This window comes from Serinus canaria, chromosome 1 (assembly GCF_022539315.1).
Source record: "Serinus canaria isolate serCan28SL12 chromosome 1, serCan2020, whole genome shotgun sequence".
NCBI lineage: Eukaryota > Metazoa > Chordata > Aves > Passeriformes > Fringillidae > Serinus > Serinus canaria.
The window spans coordinates 98,093,360-98,114,950 of NC_066313.1; the positions used below are offsets into that span (position 1 = coordinate 98,093,360).

Here is a 21,591-nt window from a genome sequence, read left to right on the forward strand (position 1 = left end):
ACACTAAACATCAGGCCTGTCAAGTATATTCCAAGCATGTCTGATACCAAGGTCAGGAAACATGCCCCACCAGTTGCTTGCCATCAAAGTCTTCTTTGATTTTGCAAAGAAAGTAAATAAAAAGAATTGGTATGAGGAACAGTGTGTGAGATTCACTTGAACTGTTTTGGGAAAAGCTAAATCACAGTTTTCCAGCCAACCATTTGCATGAGTTTCCAAAGCTTTACTTGGCGATATATATGGAGTGTTTCCACTGTCAGCTGGAATGCAGATCTCATGTCTTTTGGGCCAAGACAAGTCTGACATGATCTCAACCCTAAGACTTGTGAAATATCACATGAATTTGAGTGACTAGTGTTTGCTTGTACTGCTCAAATAAAAATTCCCAGGATCTCCTAAATACTAAAATATTAGCAGAATTTTTTTACTGGAGGTTATGTTTTATGTCATATTACACATGACAATTTATACCAATTTATACCCCGAACAAAATATACCTATTACCCATATTACTGTTATTTCCATTAGCACATCTTTGGAAGTAGTATTTGTTTTGGTTTTTTTTTTTTTTTTCTTTTATTACGACCTCTGTCTCCCTCCCACACGTGATCACACAATTGTTTGCAGGACTGCTGCTGGCTGACTTCAGAGTAAGTAATTGCATTACTAGTTGGGTGGGGAGGGAAGGAGGACCACACACAGATCTAAGCCATAGTTTGATAAGTCAAATTTCAATTCGGTTTACATTACTGACTATTTTTTCCAGCAAAAAATAAATACTTGGATTGTTCAGTTTCTGATACTGACACACAGCATTTAGTTGTAGGGAAGCTTTGTAACCTGTAGTGATGTCACAACTTCCATATAAACAGGAAGGCTGAGTATCTCTTCCTATGATATTTGTATGGCTTTTGTTATCATTAAGTGCCTCATAGTCTGAACTAATGTACCCTCACAAGAACTTTAAGGCACACAAAGGCCATAAATGTCATGGCACAGGGTGCACCGGACTGTACAGAAAGTGGCTGTGGCACATGGGGTGGGTTGGAACTCCCCATAAGGAGTGGGTGCAGCAGAGTAAATTGGTGTGGCTGGCACTGCTGAGTGCAGAACACCTGCAGGGAGCAGGCAGACACCTGAGCACCCACCCCCCGTATTCCCCAAAGGGGTGGTCAGCTCACACCAGGTGCACCTCTCGGCCCACATGTACCTTGCAGGCATAAGAGGCATGCACTTCCCTGCCTCCCCTCTCAGCTTATGGTGGTTCACTTCTTTCATGTCCTGGAGACAACACATTGGAGATAACAACACTGGGGTAGACTGGTTGTGAACGCAGCCACTGTGTAACTTCTGATGAGAGTGGGCTGTATGGAGAGAGGAATGCAAGTTTTAAATGTCAAGGAAGAAGAGAAAAATGTCCAAATGAGGAAAAAAAAAAACAGCTGTGTGTGTTGGCAGTAAGAGGTGTGGCTGGTGAAACAGACTATTGTGTTCTGGATGGTGTGTGTTCCAAAATCTTCCTGCCAGGTTCCACCTTAGAAAAACTTTGAAGAATTGCCTAATACATCAACCAAGATCAAATGGTGTCTGCTGGAGTGTTGGCAAAGGGAGTACTCGTTGTGATGAGACATCACAAGTATTGAGCTGGCCAGTTACAAAAGAGCATTTTCAGGCACAGAAAAATGCACAATTATCACAGTGTTTTCTTTTGCTTGCCAGGATAACATATCTCCTGTTCAAGTTCTCATGGGAGCCAGCTGTTCCTCCATAAGCTAGGTTGAAGATATTTTATCATGAGAGTCATATAGTTAAATGTGGCAATAGTTAGGTATGGTCCTGCATCCACTCTACATGGCTGGCACCATTTCCTCAGAGAAGCACCTTGTACCTGGCTGGAGATACAGGAAAAGGCCAGTGACATCTTAGGACTCTCCAGGTGATGTACCTTGTAGTCAGAGGGTCATTCACTCTCTTCTCTGCAGAGTCTACTCAAGAGGACTTGCTAAATTTTTTTTGAGCTACTACAGGTATTTGCTACTTTAAGTTGGGCTACAAGATTCAGTGGCTGAAATAGTCTTGTCCTCCTGTATAAAAATATGTTTTAAAATGAGAAAATACCATTACAATCTCTGTCCCTGAAAGAAAAAAGATTTATCCATAAAACTCTATCCTTAAACACATGTACCAATTATTCACCTACTAATAGCTGTATCTAACAACCCATTCAGCTTTCCACACATTGAGAAGGCAGGAACAGATCTTCAGTTTGGATTAGAGGAATTAGGAGTTTGCATGTTTTGTGCAAGTGAGAAGGAGGCAAAGATATGTGGTGTGAAGATGATAAAAGTAGCTCAAAAAAAGATTTTAAAAAGAGGTAACAATGTTTGGTTAACAAAAACAGAAGTGACAAGCTAGTAATTTTATTTTTGGCTTTACAGACCATAAATTGAACATTATTTTTTAGTAAAAATGTTAGATTGTTACAATGTTAAAAATGTATTGTTAAATGATTGTTAGAATGTAAGATTATTACATTTGGATTTCATATTTTTTCTGAATTAATAGTAAAGAAGCATATAAAAATTAAAGCAATTGACTTCCCAAATGTTTTGCATTCAGGAACACAGGTAACAATGCTGGTCTGACATTGCTAGTGGTACAGGATGGAAACAAACAGGAGGTAGTTTTCTCCTGGACCAGGCCATGTCTATGCACCAAAACTGCTGTGAAGAGAATTTGTTGCCTCCTCTGTGGGTCACAGATATTTACAAGGATGACCTTGTATATATCTGTGAAATATTCAATAAAAATATCCTTGGACAAGGATATTTTTATTGAATACTAATACTTCCTGGACAAAAATATCCTTGAAATTCCCTAAAGAACTGCTGGGAAGAAAGGTTGCAAAAAACAGTATGAGACACACAACCTCCTGGCTGAGATGTCCCCAGCCCTCCCACCTCGGTGGTGGCCTGCCTGACTTTTGAGGTGTTGCTGGACCCGTAAAGGGAATACTTACAGTGTCACTGGTGACACAGGAGTAGTAAAGAGGAATCTCGTCTCCATGAACAAGGGGCTCTTTGCCCTTCACGTTAAAGCAAAGACTAGAGAGAGAACACGGTGAGATGCTTCTCTTTCAAACCGTCGTGGCTAATCGATTAGGACTCACTGCAGGGTATCGAATGATGCCATTCCTTTTCTGTGGTGCCCACGAGGCACGTTCAGCAGCAGGTGGTACTTTGAAAACGCTACTGGTGAGGGATGCCCCGTCCCTGGCAGTGTTCAAGGCCACGCTGGAAGGGGCACTGAGCAGCCTGGTCCAGCGGGAGGTGTCCCTGCTCACGGCAGGGAGGTGGGAACGAGACGTTCTTTAAGGTCCCTTCCAATCCAAGCCATTCCGTGATTCTAGGATCTGGGGAGAAGCCCGCGCGCTGCTGAGGGCCGTGAGCGCCGTCCCGCAGCGGGGCAGGAGCGGGAGGCCGGCAGCGCAGCCGGAGGGGCCGCGGGGAGGGCAGAGGCGGGGCTGGCGGCAGCAGCCAGGGCACTGCGGAGCCGGCGCGGCGCTCACCGGGCGGGGACTGCACCTTCGCAGCCGCAGCGCGGCGCCGCCCCCGGCCCCCGCCACACCTCCCGCCCCACCGCCCGTCCCCCCGGCCGTCCCCCCGCTCCCCGGCGGCGCGGCACCCGCTGCCCGGCCGAGCGGCTCTGCCTGCGCCGCCCCGCCATGGAGCAGGGGCCGGCGGGGGGGTCCGGCCCTGCTGCCGCCGGCGGCACCGGGGGTCTGCTGCTGCCCCTGAGCGAGACCGAGCAGCAGCGCTACTCCGAGCTCTTCTCGCGGTGCTGCCCGCCCCCTGAGGCGGCCGCCGGGGGGAGCAGCGTGGGCGAACTGTTCCGGGCCTCCCAGCTGCCCCCGGACACGCTGCACCAGGTGGGTCGGGGGCTGTCCGGTCCGGCTCCCGCCGGGGCTGCGGGGCGCGGGCGGTTTGGGGGGTGCGGGACAGGACCTGATCCCGCAGCCGTTCGGGAGAGGGGCTGGCGCTGCCTCCGCCGGGAAGTTGGGGGCTGCGGGCGGGCCGGTGCCTTGCACTGCCCGTGGGGCCGGGACGGGGCAGAGCCCTGTCGGCGGCGGGGCAGAGCGGAACGGTGCCGGTCCCGCCCCGCAGCGGCGATGCTGGGGCTGCTCCGTGCCCGCTTGCCTCCAGCAGACAGGCGCCGGCAGTGCCGGCGTTCCGCGGTTCTGAGGGGTTCTGAGGGGCCGGCCGTGCCCCTCGGTGCCGCCCTGTGCCGCCCTGCGCGCCCGCGGGCTCTCCCTGTCAGGTCGGTAGCGCCGTCGCCTTTCTCAGAAGGGCCCCGAAAGTCATAAAATCAGTTGTATGAAAGGACGTGCCATGTGCTAAATTCCTGGTTTACCACTGAGGGTATTTTCCCTAAATGTTGTTTCAGTGGATAAAAAATTGGCGGGTAGAATGATGTTGCGGTGTTTTATGTCAGTTCTTGAGCGCGAGTACAACGTGTGAAGTGCGGGGGTCTCCCTGGTCAGAGCAGCAGAGCCCCAGAAGTGGTCCCCAAAAGGGGCTGTGGGGCGCAGCCCTCCTGCTTTTTGAGGAAAAGCTTGTGCCGGCCAGTTCCCAGGAACAGGGAGGAACCGGACTTGGGTCTTCTCCACCTGCGGATTAGTAATTTAACTAACACACTGTAGTTGCCTAATACTTCCTGATTGTTTATTTATTTATTAATGTAACTTTTATTTCCAGGAATTTTGTTCTTCAATAGCTTTTACTGATCGAGCAGGAAAAAGTTATGATGAAATGGGGGTCATGTATCTAGGCACTGCCCAAAGGTACTGAGCTCCACTGCTGTCCTGGTAGCTGGCAATTCGTCTCTTAAAGGGTTATATAAATTCGTATTATGCAGCAGATTCTGAATGAAAATTGTGGTGTTTCAAGGATATTTTTCTTCCTACTTGTGCTCTTTACCAGATCAGTTAAACAAAAATCTTACCCAGCACTATATTACTACTTTGTATTGAGCCACAGTGTGACCTTGGTCTTGCAGGTGAATGGAGCAGTGAAAGTAGAGATTTCACATAGATACAGCACCAGGAGTGTTCTTCCTCTTTCCTCTTTTTGCAAAGAGGAAGAACAGGACATTTAATTTCAAATAAAAAGGCTTATCTAAATAGCCACCTAATTTTTCAAAGAAGTATGGAAAAAAACTCATATTTTAGCTATGTAGTTTCTTACCCTATCATTTAAGTGAAATTTATCATTATGTTATTATCATAGTTTATTTTCAGGGTTGTTTTGGTACTAATGTCTGATTTAAGCCTGGAAATGGTGAGGTATTGATTTTGGTTTTGTTTTTGGGGATTTTGTTTTTGGATTTGTTTGTGGGTTGGTTTTGACATTCTGGGGTTTTTTTAACTATTTTAGATTATTTCCAGGTATATTTATGCTGTGGTGAGAACATTACTCACAAAGAAGCCTGTAATTGGCTTCAGGAATATTCAGATAATAAGGCCTGTGGGATCTGGGTCTGTTTTTCTTTTTCCTTCCTTCCCTCTCCCTCTTGTTTATAGTGCACAAATCACAGTGGCATTCTGCTCTACTGCTGGTGTGCCTGTCCTCAGAACCCACCCCTGTCAGGTATTCTTACATTTACTGAGACTTCAGGAAAAATGAATTCATGTAATGAGTTAAAAAGAATAAATTGCAAATGGGGATGTTTTAATAGGGAAAATCCCACAATGTTATTTGAGATATTTTTCTGATGTTTTGTCTTACTATATTCCAAAAATGCAATTTAATAGTCTCACATTAAAAAATCCTACCACTCTATCAGTTAGGGGAGCAATTCACAGAGATTCCTGGTATACACTTTCTGCTAGTACAGGGAACACCTATTTTAGGCCAAGACAGCTCATTTATGTCAAGATAACATGCTTTCTTTGAAATAATTTTTTGAGTGTGAAAATTTTTCAGGGGTTTTTAAAGCTTTTTAAAATCTCCATCTTTTAGTGCTTTGTATACAGGCAGCATCCCTGCTGACCGACTCAGAAATGGTCATGCTGAGTTTATTCATATCAGAAATGGGGAGATTTGGTTTGGAAACAAATTCTGAATTTCTACTAAGCAGAGCCAGCACAGTCCAGAAGGTACTTAACACAATTCTCTGGCCTTGCATGGGCTATTGCAAGAGAGAGTTATAGATTGTTTTGTAAGCAATGTGCAATTTGCAACCTTTTATTTGCAAGGCATTAATTGAGGAATGGTTTTACAAATCAGGATGCTTCCAGAACTGACATTTAGTGCTGTAGCAGTCTCAAACCTGTTGTCTTCAGTTGTACTTGTGTAATAAGTGGGATAAATCTTTGCGAAAGAAGGAGTTTTTCCTTATACTCTTTGATTTATTACTCATCAGGATGATGCTCCCAGCATCACAGGAAATCTCTGTCCACTTCCTTACCTGTAATGGCAGGGTTTACTGTAAAGACAAAAATCAGTGGGTGCATCCTGGATGGAGTAGTGCTGTTTGGGATGTCAGTTCCTAGGGGAATAGCAGTGGTGGGTGTCCTCAGACAGCAAACAGGCAAGGGTCTGGTTTGGTTTAAAGGTTAGTTGGCTTAATCCAAGAAGTTCCATGGATGAAATAGGCTAGGTAACAGAGAGCAGGTAGGGAATGCCAGAGCATGTGGCAAAAGAGGAAATGCTGGAATAAATGGAAGAAATCCAAGAGCGGCCGGGTCAGTCGGAGCAGATGGCATGCACCCGAGAGTGCTGGGTCTTGCTAAGAATGAAGTGATTGAACACAGATTCATCACACCCGGGCTCATTAAAAGCAGCAATTCTGCTGGGCAGTAGAGTTCAGCAGAGCTTGTACTGATTTTGCTTTACTTACAGACAGGATCGAACAATGAACTCAGCAAGAGTTATTTCAGTTCTGGAAAAAAGGTTGCAGTTAGCACTAAAATTAAAAATGCCAGACACTTCATAGGACAGAGAAGGGCATGACAGGGACAGAACACCATGGGTTTTTTGCACTGTGTAATCATACCTCCCCAGTGTACTCAAAGTCTTTGGCTAGACATATTGTTTGGTTGAAGACAGAGCCGTTAAGATGGTGTTTAGACTTGAACAAAGCCTATGGCAGATCTTTTACTGGGAGCCTTTAAACTAACTCTGCAAAATATCTGTAATTATTTGCCTGAAAGGTCTGTCCTGGGTTGTTTTTATTTTTTACAGTATTTATGTTGAAGGAGAAGGAGCAGACTGGTCATGCACCAGGCACTTATGCAGAGTGTCAGAATTAGAAGAAATACAACAGCATCCGCTGGACTTACATGTATGCGTATGTGTTGATGAGGTTGAAAATGGTGTTCTCTATGCTTTAGGCTCCTAACAAAGGGGAAAGGAACTGAATTTGTACAAAGAAAAAAAAATTGAAAAAAGTAAATGTTTTGGACGCATTGGGTGCACAAAAAATTGGTGATCCCACAGCATGCTTTGTTACATAGATCAATATCAGTAACCCTTCTAACAAGGGGAAACAGCAGACAGAGGTGTGGGAGGAAGGCAGGAGGCACCACTGTTTGTCATCAGTGGATGACTAAAACAGGTTTCTGTGGCCATGTGTGGCAAACTCTCTGGGGGTTTGGGCCTATTCCTTGCAGGATCTGTTGGATTATGCTCCCTGAGTGCCCTGGGATGTCAGTACTCCACACTGACAGCTGTGTCAGGTGCTGACAGCGTCTGCTTTGCCCTCTCTCATTTGGGGCAGTTGATTTGTGACCCTGTTTTGAAGCTGGCCACCAGCAAGTACATACAGCCTCTGCTTGAGTCTGGGACCCCACAAGTGTGTCTGTTGTGGGTGCCAGCTAACAATGGGCTGATAGCTGCAGGCATCTTGGATAAAATAATGCTTTACAGAATCACTGCCCTCTGATAAGCAAAGGCAAGGTACCTTGTGCTAGTTTTGCTGTCTCTTGACATTACTATTGTCTCTGAGTATTTTGTCTTAAGAAATTGAGCAGAATTGGACTCAAGATTTACACTAAAATGCATACTTCTTTTCATTAGTTTCCAACTTATTTGATTAATTCTCACTTGGTTGTCTGACAGTATTTTTACTTCTCACTTTTATAAACCTTAATCTTATTTGTTGACTTGGCACTATCAGTACAGAGATCCAATTTTCTTAAGAAAATGCATTCTTTCCTCTGCAAACGAACACACTGTGTTATTTTGAGCTCCAGGGATGACAAGTACTAATTGTGTGATGCTGGAGCTGTACAGACACTGCATTTTTTAGCTGGGACTCTCCTTCCAGCACTGTGAATAGGGAGCACAGACAAACGGTCGTGCTTTTCTTCTGCAGACTTCGTGAGTTAACTTGTGTTTATTGTGCCTTGTCTCTATAGCTACAACTCTACACTTTAGCAGTATTATGTTCAAAAAGCAGAAGTGTGAATCGACTAAAAAAAAATGGTAAAGTTGATATTTCTTTGGAAAAATGCCAGGAAGGACTGGCTTTCTGAAATTTGTTTTTCTTAATCCCCTAAGTATAAATTATTACCTGCATGATAGCTGGGGTGGAACCAACAGTCTGCTTCGAACAAGCAGAAAGGGAAAAGAATTGCGGCAGCTACAATGTGATCTGTTTGAGTGAGGAAAGTCTGGACTCAATGTTGCTTTACAAAAATAAAGTTCACTCTGCTGCAGCTGTTGACAGAACCTGGCGTTATGTTTGTGCTGGCTGTGTGATTTTGCTGAGCGAACAGTTGCTCCATCAAAAAGTGGTGTTAGAGAGAAGCTGCATCTTACTGTCGTCTTTGAGTCAGGAAGAAACAAAAGCATGGTACATCATCGTGTAAGCAGTGCAGCAAGAGGAGGAAAGGGAAACTGACATTTCAGTGTCAGTGCTTCTGACCACAATCTCCTAAGTTGTTGTTGCCTTTCTAGAATCGCAAGCAAACTTGTGTTTGTGTAAATAGAAAAATGAAAAACCCAATGTAAAAGCTACAGTAGTGTTGTTACTAAGAAAATTTCTAAATTGTAATAAAATAAAGGGTAAAACTTCACCTGGAGCTATCTTGCTGTTGTATTCCATAAAAAAATATACAATGGTGATCTTAATACATCTTGAAACTATCACTTCATAGTTGCTGCTTACAAAATGAGTAGTTTTGAGTGCCTCAGTGTTGACATACGCAGTAGATGATTTGTAGAAGCCATTCCTTCCAAGTATGTTTCAAATCACACAAGACTTTTAGATCTGCTTGTCACAGACATGCAATGGGATGGTCAGAGTTAGTCTGGTCAGGGCCTGCAGCCTTCAGTAATTAACCCTCATAACAGCCAAGTGTCAATTAATTGTTGAATTTGCCAAGAAAATAATGCTTTGCTGTGCCAGTGATTTCATATAATACAAAAGGGATCATGGAAAAAGATCCACTGGGGTGAAAAAGAGTTAACTTTCTTCATGAGAGGTTGCTGCAGTATGAAGTGGGGACAATGAAGAATGGTTTTCATTTTTATGTTTTCAGTAAGTGGTTTTGTCACGGTACTTACAAAAGTGCAGTGGGGTTGACCAAACAGTTGAGTATAACCTTTTCTAGTCTTGTGTATATCTACAGCAATCTGCTATCAGTATTGTGATGTTTATACACAGATTGATGATGTTGCCACAGTCTGTTTTGTAAAGGAGATGTTGAACACAATTCACTTCAGTGGCTGAATCTGGCTCAAACACCCCCTGTGAAAGAGGGATAGTATAAAGTCTGAAAACATGAATTTAGCTGAACTGAAAAACTTAGCCAAGGTAGATTAATGAAAGATGGAACAAGCATTTCTTGAGCAAGGAGTCAGGAAAAATGGCCTATTTAAATGTAAAATACTGTGATTTGAGAAATACCTGTGACAGTCAAACAGTTTAATAGTTGAGTTAGTGGATAATTAACTAGAAAAGGTTGCTGGAGTAGAAAATCAACTGTGGACATATAGTAATCCCCTCTTCCTGAACAGCGGGAATATTTTCTTTATCCATTGTATCCAGCAGCATTACTGAGTGACACTGTATAAAACTGAGAACTTTGTTTGGAATAACTTGGTTTTGTTTATCATTATTTTTAAAAATTTCATTATTATTTTTTATTCCTGCTTTTAGATATGATGATGAGGTAGTTGTGGTGGGATGAGATCCTTTAGTTCTGTGACCTGATAGGACATAGTGACCAGAAATAATCAACTAAATCATTAACTGCAAATTATATTTTCGTCATTTATCAAAGTGTTTAAAAGGCAAAACATGTTTATAAAGTTCCAAATCTGTATATATATGAGAAATGTGTAGCTTTTGGTTTTTTAGCAGATGAAGACTTTGTATTTTTAAATGAATTCCAGTTTTCAGCTAAATTTAACTTTGCATATGTCATACATACCCACACAAGTAGGTGTGTCTCTTAATAACAATTATAATGGAACAAATTTCTTATTATAATTAAGAATTAATTATTATTATAAAATAATTAAATAATTAAATTAATTCTTATTCTAAAATAAGAATTAAAATGTTTATTAGGTGATGTGGTTGCTCAAATATATTTAAAATTATTACTTTGTGGTAAGAGCAAAACTGTTATAGTAATTTTTTTAAACATAAGAGTCTTGTTTTAATGATGACCAAATAACAAGACAGGTCTTTATCTAGATAATTATGAAATTGGGAGTCTTATCTCTTTGGACTTAAATAATGTTTTAAGTAGCTTATTTTTTCCAAAAATCTGCCCTACAAACACTGAAGTTCAGACACCTGGTGCTGCCAGTTGTTTCAGGCTGGGTGGTACATTTGCAGGGTGGTGTTGAAGATGCTCCTCTGTACCCTGGCACTCTCTGGTCTGGAGCAGGCTGCTTAGAACTGCTCTGAGGTTACCCAGTGGCTGCCTGTTCAATCATACCTTGTGCCTGTTTGAGCCATGCAGGCCTTTACAAGGAGCACACATTGCTGAGCAGAGCTACAGGAGTGCTCCATGTTCACCACTGTGAAGCTTGCAAAAAGGGGGGGATATTGAGTAACTTTTTATAGCTTGACTACCAGAGCACATCTTCAGTGTTTTCTTCTGCTTTACTTTTTGTCTGTAGGATTTTTTTCTGCCCTGCAGTCTTTCCCCCATCCAAAAAATCTGCAGATACTGGATCTAGTATTTTAGCCCAGCAGCTGTGTAGTCTTCCAGTCCTGCAGTCCTCCTGCATATCCAGTCTGAATATGCAGGATTGTGTTGGTCCCCTTCACTGTCAGGATGTGGTGGGGAGATGCTCCTTTGGGCCGAGCCATAATAAAGTGCTGGATTTGGGCCTCATAATTCCCACTGGCTTGGTGGCCCTGAAAGTGTAGTCTCGGCTAATGGGAAACACTTGGCTGAGCTTGAATTCAAACTGTCTGAACATGGTCCATGGTGTCTGCTTGCTCACTCTGATATGAGTCATGAAGCTGTATTCTTCTGATAGCAAGTGTCTGTAGCATTGCTTTATTATTATGATTATAAATTTCAAGTGGTTTTTTGGCATGAACCTTTCAAATGAATTTACCTTTTTTTTTTAATTCTTTCTTTTTCTTAAACTCTTTCCACACCGAGAAACATTAGATCAGCTTTGGCATCGGCGACATTTCACATTTCATGCATTATTTACTTCTGGCATAATTTACACAATGATGTCCTATGGAAGCCAAGCTGATGGTATTTGGAACAAAACAAATCATTTGCAAAACAGGGTGACTGCTGTGGGCTAACAAACAGAGTCAGAATTATTTTGTTGTGAACAGTAACAACAGTGGAGCAGTAAAAGGTGAAGTACTTTGAGATCCCGAATGCCAAAAATAAGAATAAAAGGGGAGGGAGGCCAAAACTCAATTGTGTGATTCTGTATATATTTAAATTATTTTTTTACTTTCCGTCCTCTGAATAATTGCAGTCTTTATAAGAACATCTGAGTATTTTAATAGCCATAGGCTACTTTTCCTTTACTGTGTACAGATAGAATTGCAAATATAAATTGTGGTCAAAAATGTGCCATAAATGCTGGCATACTGTGCACAGGCACTGGAGACAGTGTAGTTTCTGACTCTAGTGTTGCTGTTTTGAAATCCTGTGCTCTTCTGCTGAATTGAGGACAAACCCTTGGTTTGGACACAAGCAAGTAGATTCTCACTGACAGAAGGATGCATTTCTGCACATAAGGTGCAAACATGTTGGGTGAAATAGTGATAATTTTAGTGTTTTGTGTAGTGGTGTGCAAGAGAAAAAATTTAACCTGCTTTTCCAAAAGATGTGTTGATTCTAACTATAGGTAAATGGGATATAAGATCAAGGAAGGGCAGGAAGTGTCTTCAGCATACACCACTGTGCAATGGAATTAGCAACAAGGGCACACCTTCAGTTAAGAAAACTTGTGACACTCTTCAGCCATATAAAAATAGTAAAAACCCTTCCAACTAAAGAAGGGTTTTAATAAATATTATTGATTAAGATAACTGCACAGCTATAGAAGATAATGTTTTGTGTTTGCTGCATTGCCTTTAAAAGGACCTGCTGTAATTGTAAGCACTAGGGAAGTGAACTCAGGAAACATGCCAAGTATGATAGAACAGGAGGGGTACAGGAAGCATCAAGATTTTATTGGGGTAGACAGTCCAAAAAATCATGTAACAGTAACTATGGAAGAAAGAAGCTCATTTGAGAAAAAAATACTTTGATGGAGTGGGAGATATGTCTGTAATGGATTTGTTTGTAGCAAAAGGACATCATGTGTCACAGAATTTCTGTTTACTTCTGTATTAGTTAAGTCTGATTTTGTCTGAAAACAGAACAAAACCCAGAACAGCAGTTTTATGGGAAATGCCAGAATTTCTTCCTGTCTTCTAGGGCAAATTTAATGATGTTTGCAAGAGAAGTTCCTTTGGAAATATTTAAAACCTTGTAATTTGTTGAATTAAATCAAAACACTTTATTTTGAACTGCTTGGATGTTGAAGCATTGTTACACCTTAAACGCATGACTTTTGGGAAAGAGGTTGTTCATGTGCATCACCTCTAGTTCCTTTCTGTTCATTTCACTAATTCTGCCCTTACAGATAGAAGTGGTGGTAGCCAGGCAGCCTGTTCACAGGGGAGACTGTGGTGCCTCAGAGATGTCACCTGCTGAGGAACCACAAAGGTGTGGAACATCAAAACAACTTCCATGGGACTCTATGGTACCTTTGTGTTAAGGTGACCTGGAAAGAACCCATTTCATTTCCTGGTAAAAATTTGAAAGGTTTATTGGAATCCAATTCATTGGAATTAGGGTTTTTTTTTGTTTGTTTGTTTGGGGTTTTTTTTTGTTTTTGGTTTTTTTTTTTTTTTTTTTTTTTTTTTTTTTTTGGTTTTTTTTTTTTTTTTCCCAGGAAGAGATTCAAGATGTTGCAGTATTTTCATTTAGTCTGGTTCAAGATGACTGGATCTGGTGGCTACCATCAAGCTGGGGAGGATTTCTCACATTTTTCATGTGGTGTTTGCTACTTCCTGTGTTTTAACTCCAGTGGTTTGTGCAACTTTAAATGCCACTGCTTTTAGAATGAGGGAGACACCAGCTGTCAGATCTGCCATGCAGAGTTGTCCATAACCCATTCTGATAAGCAGGAAACAAATGTTTAAACCTCTGAAGAATGAACTTTTTCTTGCTGAAGGCTGGGGAAAACCTAGATAATTGTAGCTGCCAGAAGCATTCTCCTATTTAGCTACGCAGCCTGGGCAGGGCATGTCCCCTGCGTTCAGGCTGTCTCTTCTCTAAACTCTGACTTCAGTATTAATGGAAACAAATTTTCCTTTGGACCTACTATACAGTAACACCATTTTTAAGAAGCATGAGAAGGAGAAACAAGCCTATTCCAAAGTATGTAGTACATTTCTGCAGATCATGGTGGGCTTATGTCTGGGTTACTGGCTGGGTTCCTTTCTGGGTTTGGTACCTGTGAAGTTCATCCCACCAGCTTTTTGTGCTTCTGGTACTGGCAGGAGATCCCTTATGGTGCTGGTTGGAAGCATAAAGAATAGATAGGCTGAAATGAGTGTTCCCTTTTAAGAGCGTATGAACAAAGACTTTATCTGAGGCTGAGGGAGATGAGTAGAAGCAGGACAGCAGTGAATGTCATTGCAAGCAGTGGATGTGAAACAGATTGGAGGAGCCTGAAGGAGTCATCCTGGTGGCCAGCGTTTATTGGGGCTTCTCTGGTTTGGGAGGAGATCAGAAGGCAAAAATAAATAAAACTCAATTATTTTGTTAACAGCTGCTCTCTGTTGTTGAGTAATAAAAGGCAGGGTCCAGGAAGCTTCTTGTTTCTGGTTTTTATTAGATGCTTAGGTATCATGGTGATGAGCAGGTTATAAATATAAATGTCTGCTGCAGAAGGAAGACGAAACAGGCTAGAACCCAGTGACCTTTAAAAAGAGATAACATAAAGTAAAACTCTGCTGAGATCCGAAGCTTCCTACAGAGCCTTGGGTAATCTCTTGGAATGCCTGGCAACAGCAAGAGAAGAATCAAACCCAAAACAAATAAACAACCCCTCAAAATTCCCCAAAATAACCCCAATTTTGGAGCCAAAATCTTAGCCAGTTTTTAGGTTGAGTTTTTCACGAGGTGCTGCCAGGGTTAGAAATGAAGAGAGCCTCAGCTTTCTGTGCCTGATGTATGATGGAGATGTACCCCTGTAACAAATAGTATGCTTGGGATTTTTTGCAATTGTATTGTACCCTGCTGCTACCCTTGCTTAGCCATGGACTTCTTTTTCAAAACAGCACTATATTATCATTTTGGAGACACAGTATACCTCTAAAATAATACAGCTGTGAAGTCATGTCTGTCAAAACATGTTTTGGGTGTTGTGAAAGGAAGGAACCAGGATGGGGAGCCTGGGGTTGATGATGTTACAGCACCTGCTACCTTGCAGCCTGACAGGTCCCAGGTTCACTGGCCAGAGCAAATGTTTCAGAAAAAGAAAGAGCAGCATTGGGCAGTACTGATGTCAGCAGGAAAATAATTCTTAATGTTATTTACATCAAATTATCAGTGCCTTATTTTCTTGCTCCCTCTCTCCTCCCCCTCCTCCTCCCACAGCTGTATTATAGTAATTATATCTTTTATTTGATCTAGTCTAAATCAGGACTGTCCTTGAGGAGTATATTCTCCAAAGGAGTATTTTTCCATAGGAAATACTCATTAGCTGTTTTTAGATTGCATTACTTACTATGCATATATTTGATTGCAGGGGAAGTGTGCAAGAGGTAAAGCTTTAGTTAAGTCTAGCAAGGCACTTTGTTTCAGTATAACTACTGAATTTAAGCCCTGCAACAAAAGAGATTACTCTGGAAATGGAATGAAGGTCTTCTGTTCAGGTACTGAAGGATGGACCTTAAGTGAGGGAAACTTCCAGAAGGGCAAAAGTAAAAGAGACATTTGTGAATCTTTTTTCTTTTTTTCTTTTACCCTTACTATATAGTTTGATAGTACTTTTCTAGTCCTTCTAGTAAGTTGGTCAAGGTAAGTTTCAAAACATAGGTGTTTCACATTTTAATGAAAAAAAAGAGGAACGATGTGTCAAGAGCTGTAGATGTGAAATACATTTAACAGAGTGGATGAGTGGTACTATCTAGCTTTATGTGTTCCTGTTTCCCACCCATATGGAGAATTTTGGTAATATTTAGGGTCCTAAATTGAGAGTTGCAGGACCATCCTATGGTCAAACTGGCATTGGCCCAGGAAAGCATTTCTGTAGTTTTCCCAGCACTGTCTCATTGAGTGGCTTGGGTCATATGGGGCTCTACAGAGAAAAACTTCCTTTGGAGCAGTGAAATTATTTGGGCCAACTTTAAATACCTGAAATTCTGCTTTGCTTCTTGATGACACTTTCAAGACAACATGTCTTGCAAAAAACATTGTACAGAAATTTTCCTTTGTAGAAGAATATTAAGATTAAGCTGTTCCAAAAAACATTTCACCATTGCTCTAAGGTGGCCAGGGCAATAGTTTTGTAATGAAAGAGCATAATGGAGTTGTGTAGTTCCAAGGAAAGGTGTGTTTGAATCATAAGGTAATACACATTGCCGTAGTGGACCACTTCCCAAACTTAACACCTAAAAAATGTTTAACTTCAAATGGCTTTTCAGTACTATGTAATATAAAATGTTTCTTTTGCTCTGCTGCTGATGTTTCTCTTCTGTTAGAATTTTCTGTCAATGCTTTTAATGATAGTCTTGCTCTCTGCTGAGTTCCCCTTTTGTTGTGGTCTATCTAGAACTGCTGCAAGCACAATGCTAGAAGTACTTCTTTGCAATAGAAAATTCAGTTTACCCCTCTGTAGCAGCAGTGGCTCATTTATTACCAAGGTTGCAAGGAGAATATGAAGGCTATTTATATCCTTGTGTGAACACTCATCAGTCTCATTAACTATTAAATGGTCAAATGGCTGAAGACACCTTTGAGTTTCTGAATGTGCAATGTATGCTGCAGGAAAGGCATCCCTCATCTGGTTTCACATCAGGGGCTGGCTTAAGGTGTCACCCTGTTCTTTATTCAATTCAAGATTTTATCTCCTGCTAGCAATGACCTATCAACTACTGGTCTCTGTTATCACTATATGACTAACCACAAACCTATACTCCTGAAAGGTTTTGCCATTTCCTACATAGCTGTGTCCTTTCAGAAAAAAAAAAAAAAAAAGGTATTACTACTTATTCTACTTCACCTTTCTTACTGTAATCTAAAATTTGTCAATTTCCTATGTCCTGGGCTGAGGTTTCTTTGGTCTGATTTTCGAAAGAGGTGAGGCTTGTGCAATGATGCTATTAATTCAGCCCTGTAATAACTTCTGAATTTGTTAACTATTTCAACAAAATTTCAAGAAAATTGAGAGATTTTGAAGAGTATCTAAGAGTTATGTGGAAGACTTAAATTATCTGGTGAAAGAAAAGCCTGTTAATTTTGCTGCTGAGAGGAACGTTCCAAAAGGAAATGAGCCCAATCCCTGTAGGAATGTCACCTCAAGACAAGGGTCTATAGAAAGTTGGGGTTTATTGGTTCTGCTGCTTGAATACAACTCTTTGACTGATATAGGCTGCCCAGGGAAGTCAAGTCACCGTCCCTGGAGCAGTGCTGGATTAACAGTTTAACTCAATTAGGGTCTTTTTCAACCTAAATGATTCTATGATTCTAAAGAGTGTTGTGGGCATGAGGTTAAAAATGACTGTAAAATAGCATTTTAAACCCCCTGTAGTAGTGAGTGGAGAAGAGCAAAGGGACAGGAGAGTGTCTCCGTATCTGCTGTGCTGCTATTTTTGTGCCCCTCTCTGCTCCCCTGTCTCTTCCCACGAGGCTCCACCTGCACTGCTCTTTGTTCCCCTAGTTTCCAGCTGGCGACTTCCACCAGCCAAGAGAGCTGCTGGTTCAGCACTTCTCTGCATCTGCCAGGAAATAAATAAATAGAGGGATGAGAAACGGAAGGGATGCGTTCTTGTTCTTTTTGTCAGCTTTACATAGGGCTTTTTTCTAATTGTATGCCTTGCTAAAATGCATTACTTTGAGAAGATTTCCTTGAAACTAGAGCTGAATCCTATCGCCTCCTTGGTTTCCTTAGATTTCTGGCATTAAGAAAAATGCAAGTGCTTGGACGTTGGTGGAGATGTCATTTATTCCGCTATGTAGTAGGCAACAGCCACTGAGAGGTTTAATGTTGTCCCCTGAGGGCTTGCCAGGAGTTCTGTTTGCAGGTACACCTTGCCCATGGAGTGCCTTGCAGGATGACCTGTACCTGCACCCCAGTGTGATCACTGCAGGGCTTTGGGAGCTCTCTGTTCTATAAATTCCCTCTAATTCCCCATGAAGCTGAAGACAATGTGCCCCAGCACCATTCTTGTTCCTTTTGTGCCAGTTCTTTCTCCCTGTGTTTCCAGCCTTTGTGACTGCCATCTGCCTGGGAGCTGGAAAGAATGTCTGTTCCTTTCCCCACTCTTCCCTACCACTTTTATTTATTTTTTTAAATTGTATTTAGGCCCAGGTTCCCAGTGACCCCAAGTGATGTCTCATATTGGAGATAGAGATGAACAGGTAGATGTAGATTATCCTTGGCACAACAAGGAAATTAGCTCCTCACACACAGTGGGCCAGCTCAGCATATTGCATTTGATGGCTACTTCTAAATTAAATACCCAACATCATTGGCATTTGCTCATTCCTCACTTGTTTGTGTGAGGTGGCATTAATTTCTTCAGCTATGTTTAAGAAGTCTAGATCATTCAGCATTGGTTTCACTGCCAATGGTGGAAGAACTGCCCTAGTTGTGCTGGTGTGCAGGAAATTCTTCTGCTTGCTTAAGTCTCCTTTGCAGCAAGATTATGTCTTATTGCAAAACATTTCTCCTGTGGTATATCTAGCTCATTAATTATCTCCATATCTATTTCATCCTTAATTAAGAGGACTTTGGAACCTTCTGAAAGTACTTAAAATTTATTTATCTTTAAAAAAATTCAGTGGTTTTTATTATGAGTAAAAAATGAGTAATAGACTTTCCTTAATTTCTTACTATTCTTCTGCTGTTTTTCTTTACTTGCAAGCAACATTTGTCTTTCTTTTAAATTTTTGTTATAGAGATGTTTAAGTATAAACATTTCAGGAGAGTACTTTTTTGTATAAAACCAGCACAACTATGCCCAGTGGAATATAAAAATAACAAACTCCACCATTCATTTCATGGCAGAAGTGTTTTTGCTGATACTAAATCCTGGAAAAAATTATGTAAGGTTTTCTATTTATGAGCCAAACTTACCTTGACTATGTACCTTTTGACTTTGTAAATGTGTTTTTAGATCTTGAGCTGTATAAAGTGCTTGTGACATAGTTTGTTTGAAAGACTATTTGGAATGCAAAATAATTTCAGACGATGTATGGTTGTGTTTAACCAGCTTCCCCAGTCTAGAGAGATGTTTGTGTATGTTCTGAAAATGCCAGGACTGAGCTTCATCTGAGAAGCAGGATACAAGCAATGGGCAATGCACACCTTCATCCCTCTAGCCCTGCTCAGCTGGGTCTAGATATTCCTCTGCTCTTCACTTCATTACTGACTCTGCTGCTTTTGGAGCAAGAAGCAGATAGGGAGGAAGACCAGTGAATTTGGAGTGGTCAAGGATCCCTTAAGTGTACCAAGGGAAGAGGGTTTGGTCATCAATAAGAGAGGCTGCCCAGTAATTTTCACTTTTCAATGTATGACAGGGAATAAAACAAAGGATAATCACTAAAATCATGTTTAAAGTTTTTGTAGATGTTAGGTGTCATTGAAAATCCGTGATCTTTCTGTACTTTTTTCTTGAAATGGCTGCTGAGGTATGGACCAGTGGACACAATCTTGTCTTTCAGGTCTTAGGACTTGTGTCCTCAGTTGCCCCTGGGTTGCCATCCCTGGCTCCTGGCCTTCCACACTGCCTTTTCATAGGGAAAAGGCAAGTGGCAGCTGGAGCACAGCATAGCACTTTTCATGGGCCAGTGGTAGCAGAAACATTAACTGGTTCAGAAACAGCTTGTGACACCTGATGGCTGTGTCAGCACAGAGAAGGAGCTGAGCTGCATCAGCAGTCCTGAAAAGACCTGTGAAAATCATGGTCTGGGAAATTCTATTCTTGACACCTCTGCCCTTCTTTCAAACCAAATGGACACCAAAGCTTATGAGTTCTGAGAAATGTTGGAGAGAGTATTGTATGGTGTGATAACATCAGCCACATCTTTACAGGAGGCTAAATAATCTACAAGCATGAAAAGGACCTTGGACTATCCCTAAATAGCCTTTCATGCCTGTAGCAAAATCCCATTGCCATGTATTGAGCAATTTGTTAATCCTTGGTGCTAACTCTACAATTTTTATAGGTAATGGACTCTTCTGCTGCCTTATCTTTGGGTTCAAGGTTGTTTCTAAGCCTGATGTTGTTTGTATCTGGTGTAAAGAACAGATTATTCCTCTCCTTTTTCAAGCCTACTGCTACCATGCCTCCTTTTAGTTTAGTGCTGCAAACTGACATTTACATTTGGACATTTCTGCAGGATGTCTTAGGAAAGTGCAAGCAGAGAAAGTGTTTTATCCAGAATCTTGAGGTAGCATTTGCTAGTAAGACAGAAAACAGTGCAAATGGTGACATCGGATGTAAGAATAAAGCCCATATGGGAGTGATTCTTCAGAGAAGTGGGAATTCCACTGTGGCTTTCCTCTGGGTTCTGAATGAAGAGTCCCTTGTGCCTGAGGCACACTGGTATGGTTTCAAAGGCCCTGGGGAGCTGCAGTGTCAGGAGAGCAGGAGAGGTCCTCCCTGTGGATGGGGCTGTACTGCCCATTCTGCTGATTACAACCACTGATCATGGCCTTCAAGACAGTCAAAATGCATCAACCAACTGCAGGATCTTTACTGTCCATCACTGAATTGTGTCTGGGGTCATCTTCTTGCCCCAGTGGGCTAATCCATAAAGAGTTCATGAAGATTTTGAGGTTCATAAAATCATGTTGGTGTCCAGCAAGGCAGAGTCAGAGTTTCTACACGTGTTGAAATGGTGGATTGTGTTGTATGGTGTGTTCGCCTGTGTCTGTGTTCTTTCCTTTAAGTTCTAGTTTTAAAAACATACTGTTAGTGGCTTCCTTACGTGATCGTGTACATGTCTTGTCCCTGAAACCAGCATTTGGTTGTGGACCAGAAAATAAAAGCCTCATAACAGCACCCAGTGTTCAGAGGGCCCTCAACTGGAAATACTGGCACCAAACTGAACAAACAACCCCAAAATTAAGATTAAAACCCACACAAACCCTCCAAAAGTCATCCCTCAGGAAGGAAATGAATTCACCGTAAATTCCTTGTTGAGCTGGAAATATTTCTTATTAATTCCTTTAAAAACAAGTCATATATGAAGCTCTTGGAAGTAAAATAAGTTGGATGATTGGCATCTCATATGTCTGTCAAGACTTACAGAAGATCAGCAATTGCTATGCAAACAATTTCATTGCAGAATGCTTAACAAGGAGACTTAGGAGAAACGCTAAACTCTAGAATTGGTTTTTGTTACCTTCCATTTTGATCTGCCTATTCTCCAAGTTTCATCCAATGTGGACTCACTCAGTGTGTTGGGTTTCCATAGGCTGTGCCCTCATCTGTGGGCTGTGTTGTAGGTGGGGACCCAAATGGACTAGAAATGTCTTGCTCAGGAATTCAAGGTGAACCCTTCCCAAAGTTTTTGTAGAAAATCAGTTTCCTCTGAGGAGTGTCAAGGTGGAAGTGCCTCCAGCTTTATACTCTGTGGAAGTGCCTCCAGCTTTTTTTTGCAAGAAGGGGAAAAAAAAACCAACTGGTATTCTTCTGCAATCTGAATTAAATTTGTACTGTTGATGTGCAACAAGTACAATTATATACCATATTAAAAGTTCTTGTTTAAAAGGACAAAAGGTTTTGTATTCTTTCAGTTTGAATTAATTCCTTTTGACATTAAAGTACAGTGCCAAAGATTTTCAGTGTTGTGGGAATTATTATTCTGAA

At 41.5% G+C, this 21,591-nt stretch overlaps 1 protein-coding gene across 2 annotated transcripts in view; it reads left to right on the forward strand.

The window, feature by feature from the left end:
* The first annotated feature begins 3,645 nt into the window (after nt 1-3,645).
* The window catches only part of REPS2 (RALBP1 associated Eps domain containing 2), a 91,350-nt gene continuing 73,404 nt past the window's right edge, over nt 3,646-21,591 (forward strand). For both annotated transcript variants that reach the window (XM_030234693.2, XM_030234694.2), the window contains exon 1: nt 3,646-3,928. In XM_030234693.2, the coding sequence (XP_030090553.1) occupies nt 3,725-3,928 (204 nt within the window). In that variant the 5' untranslated portion in view covers nt 3,646-3,724. The remainder of the gene's footprint in view (nt 3,929-21,591) is intronic.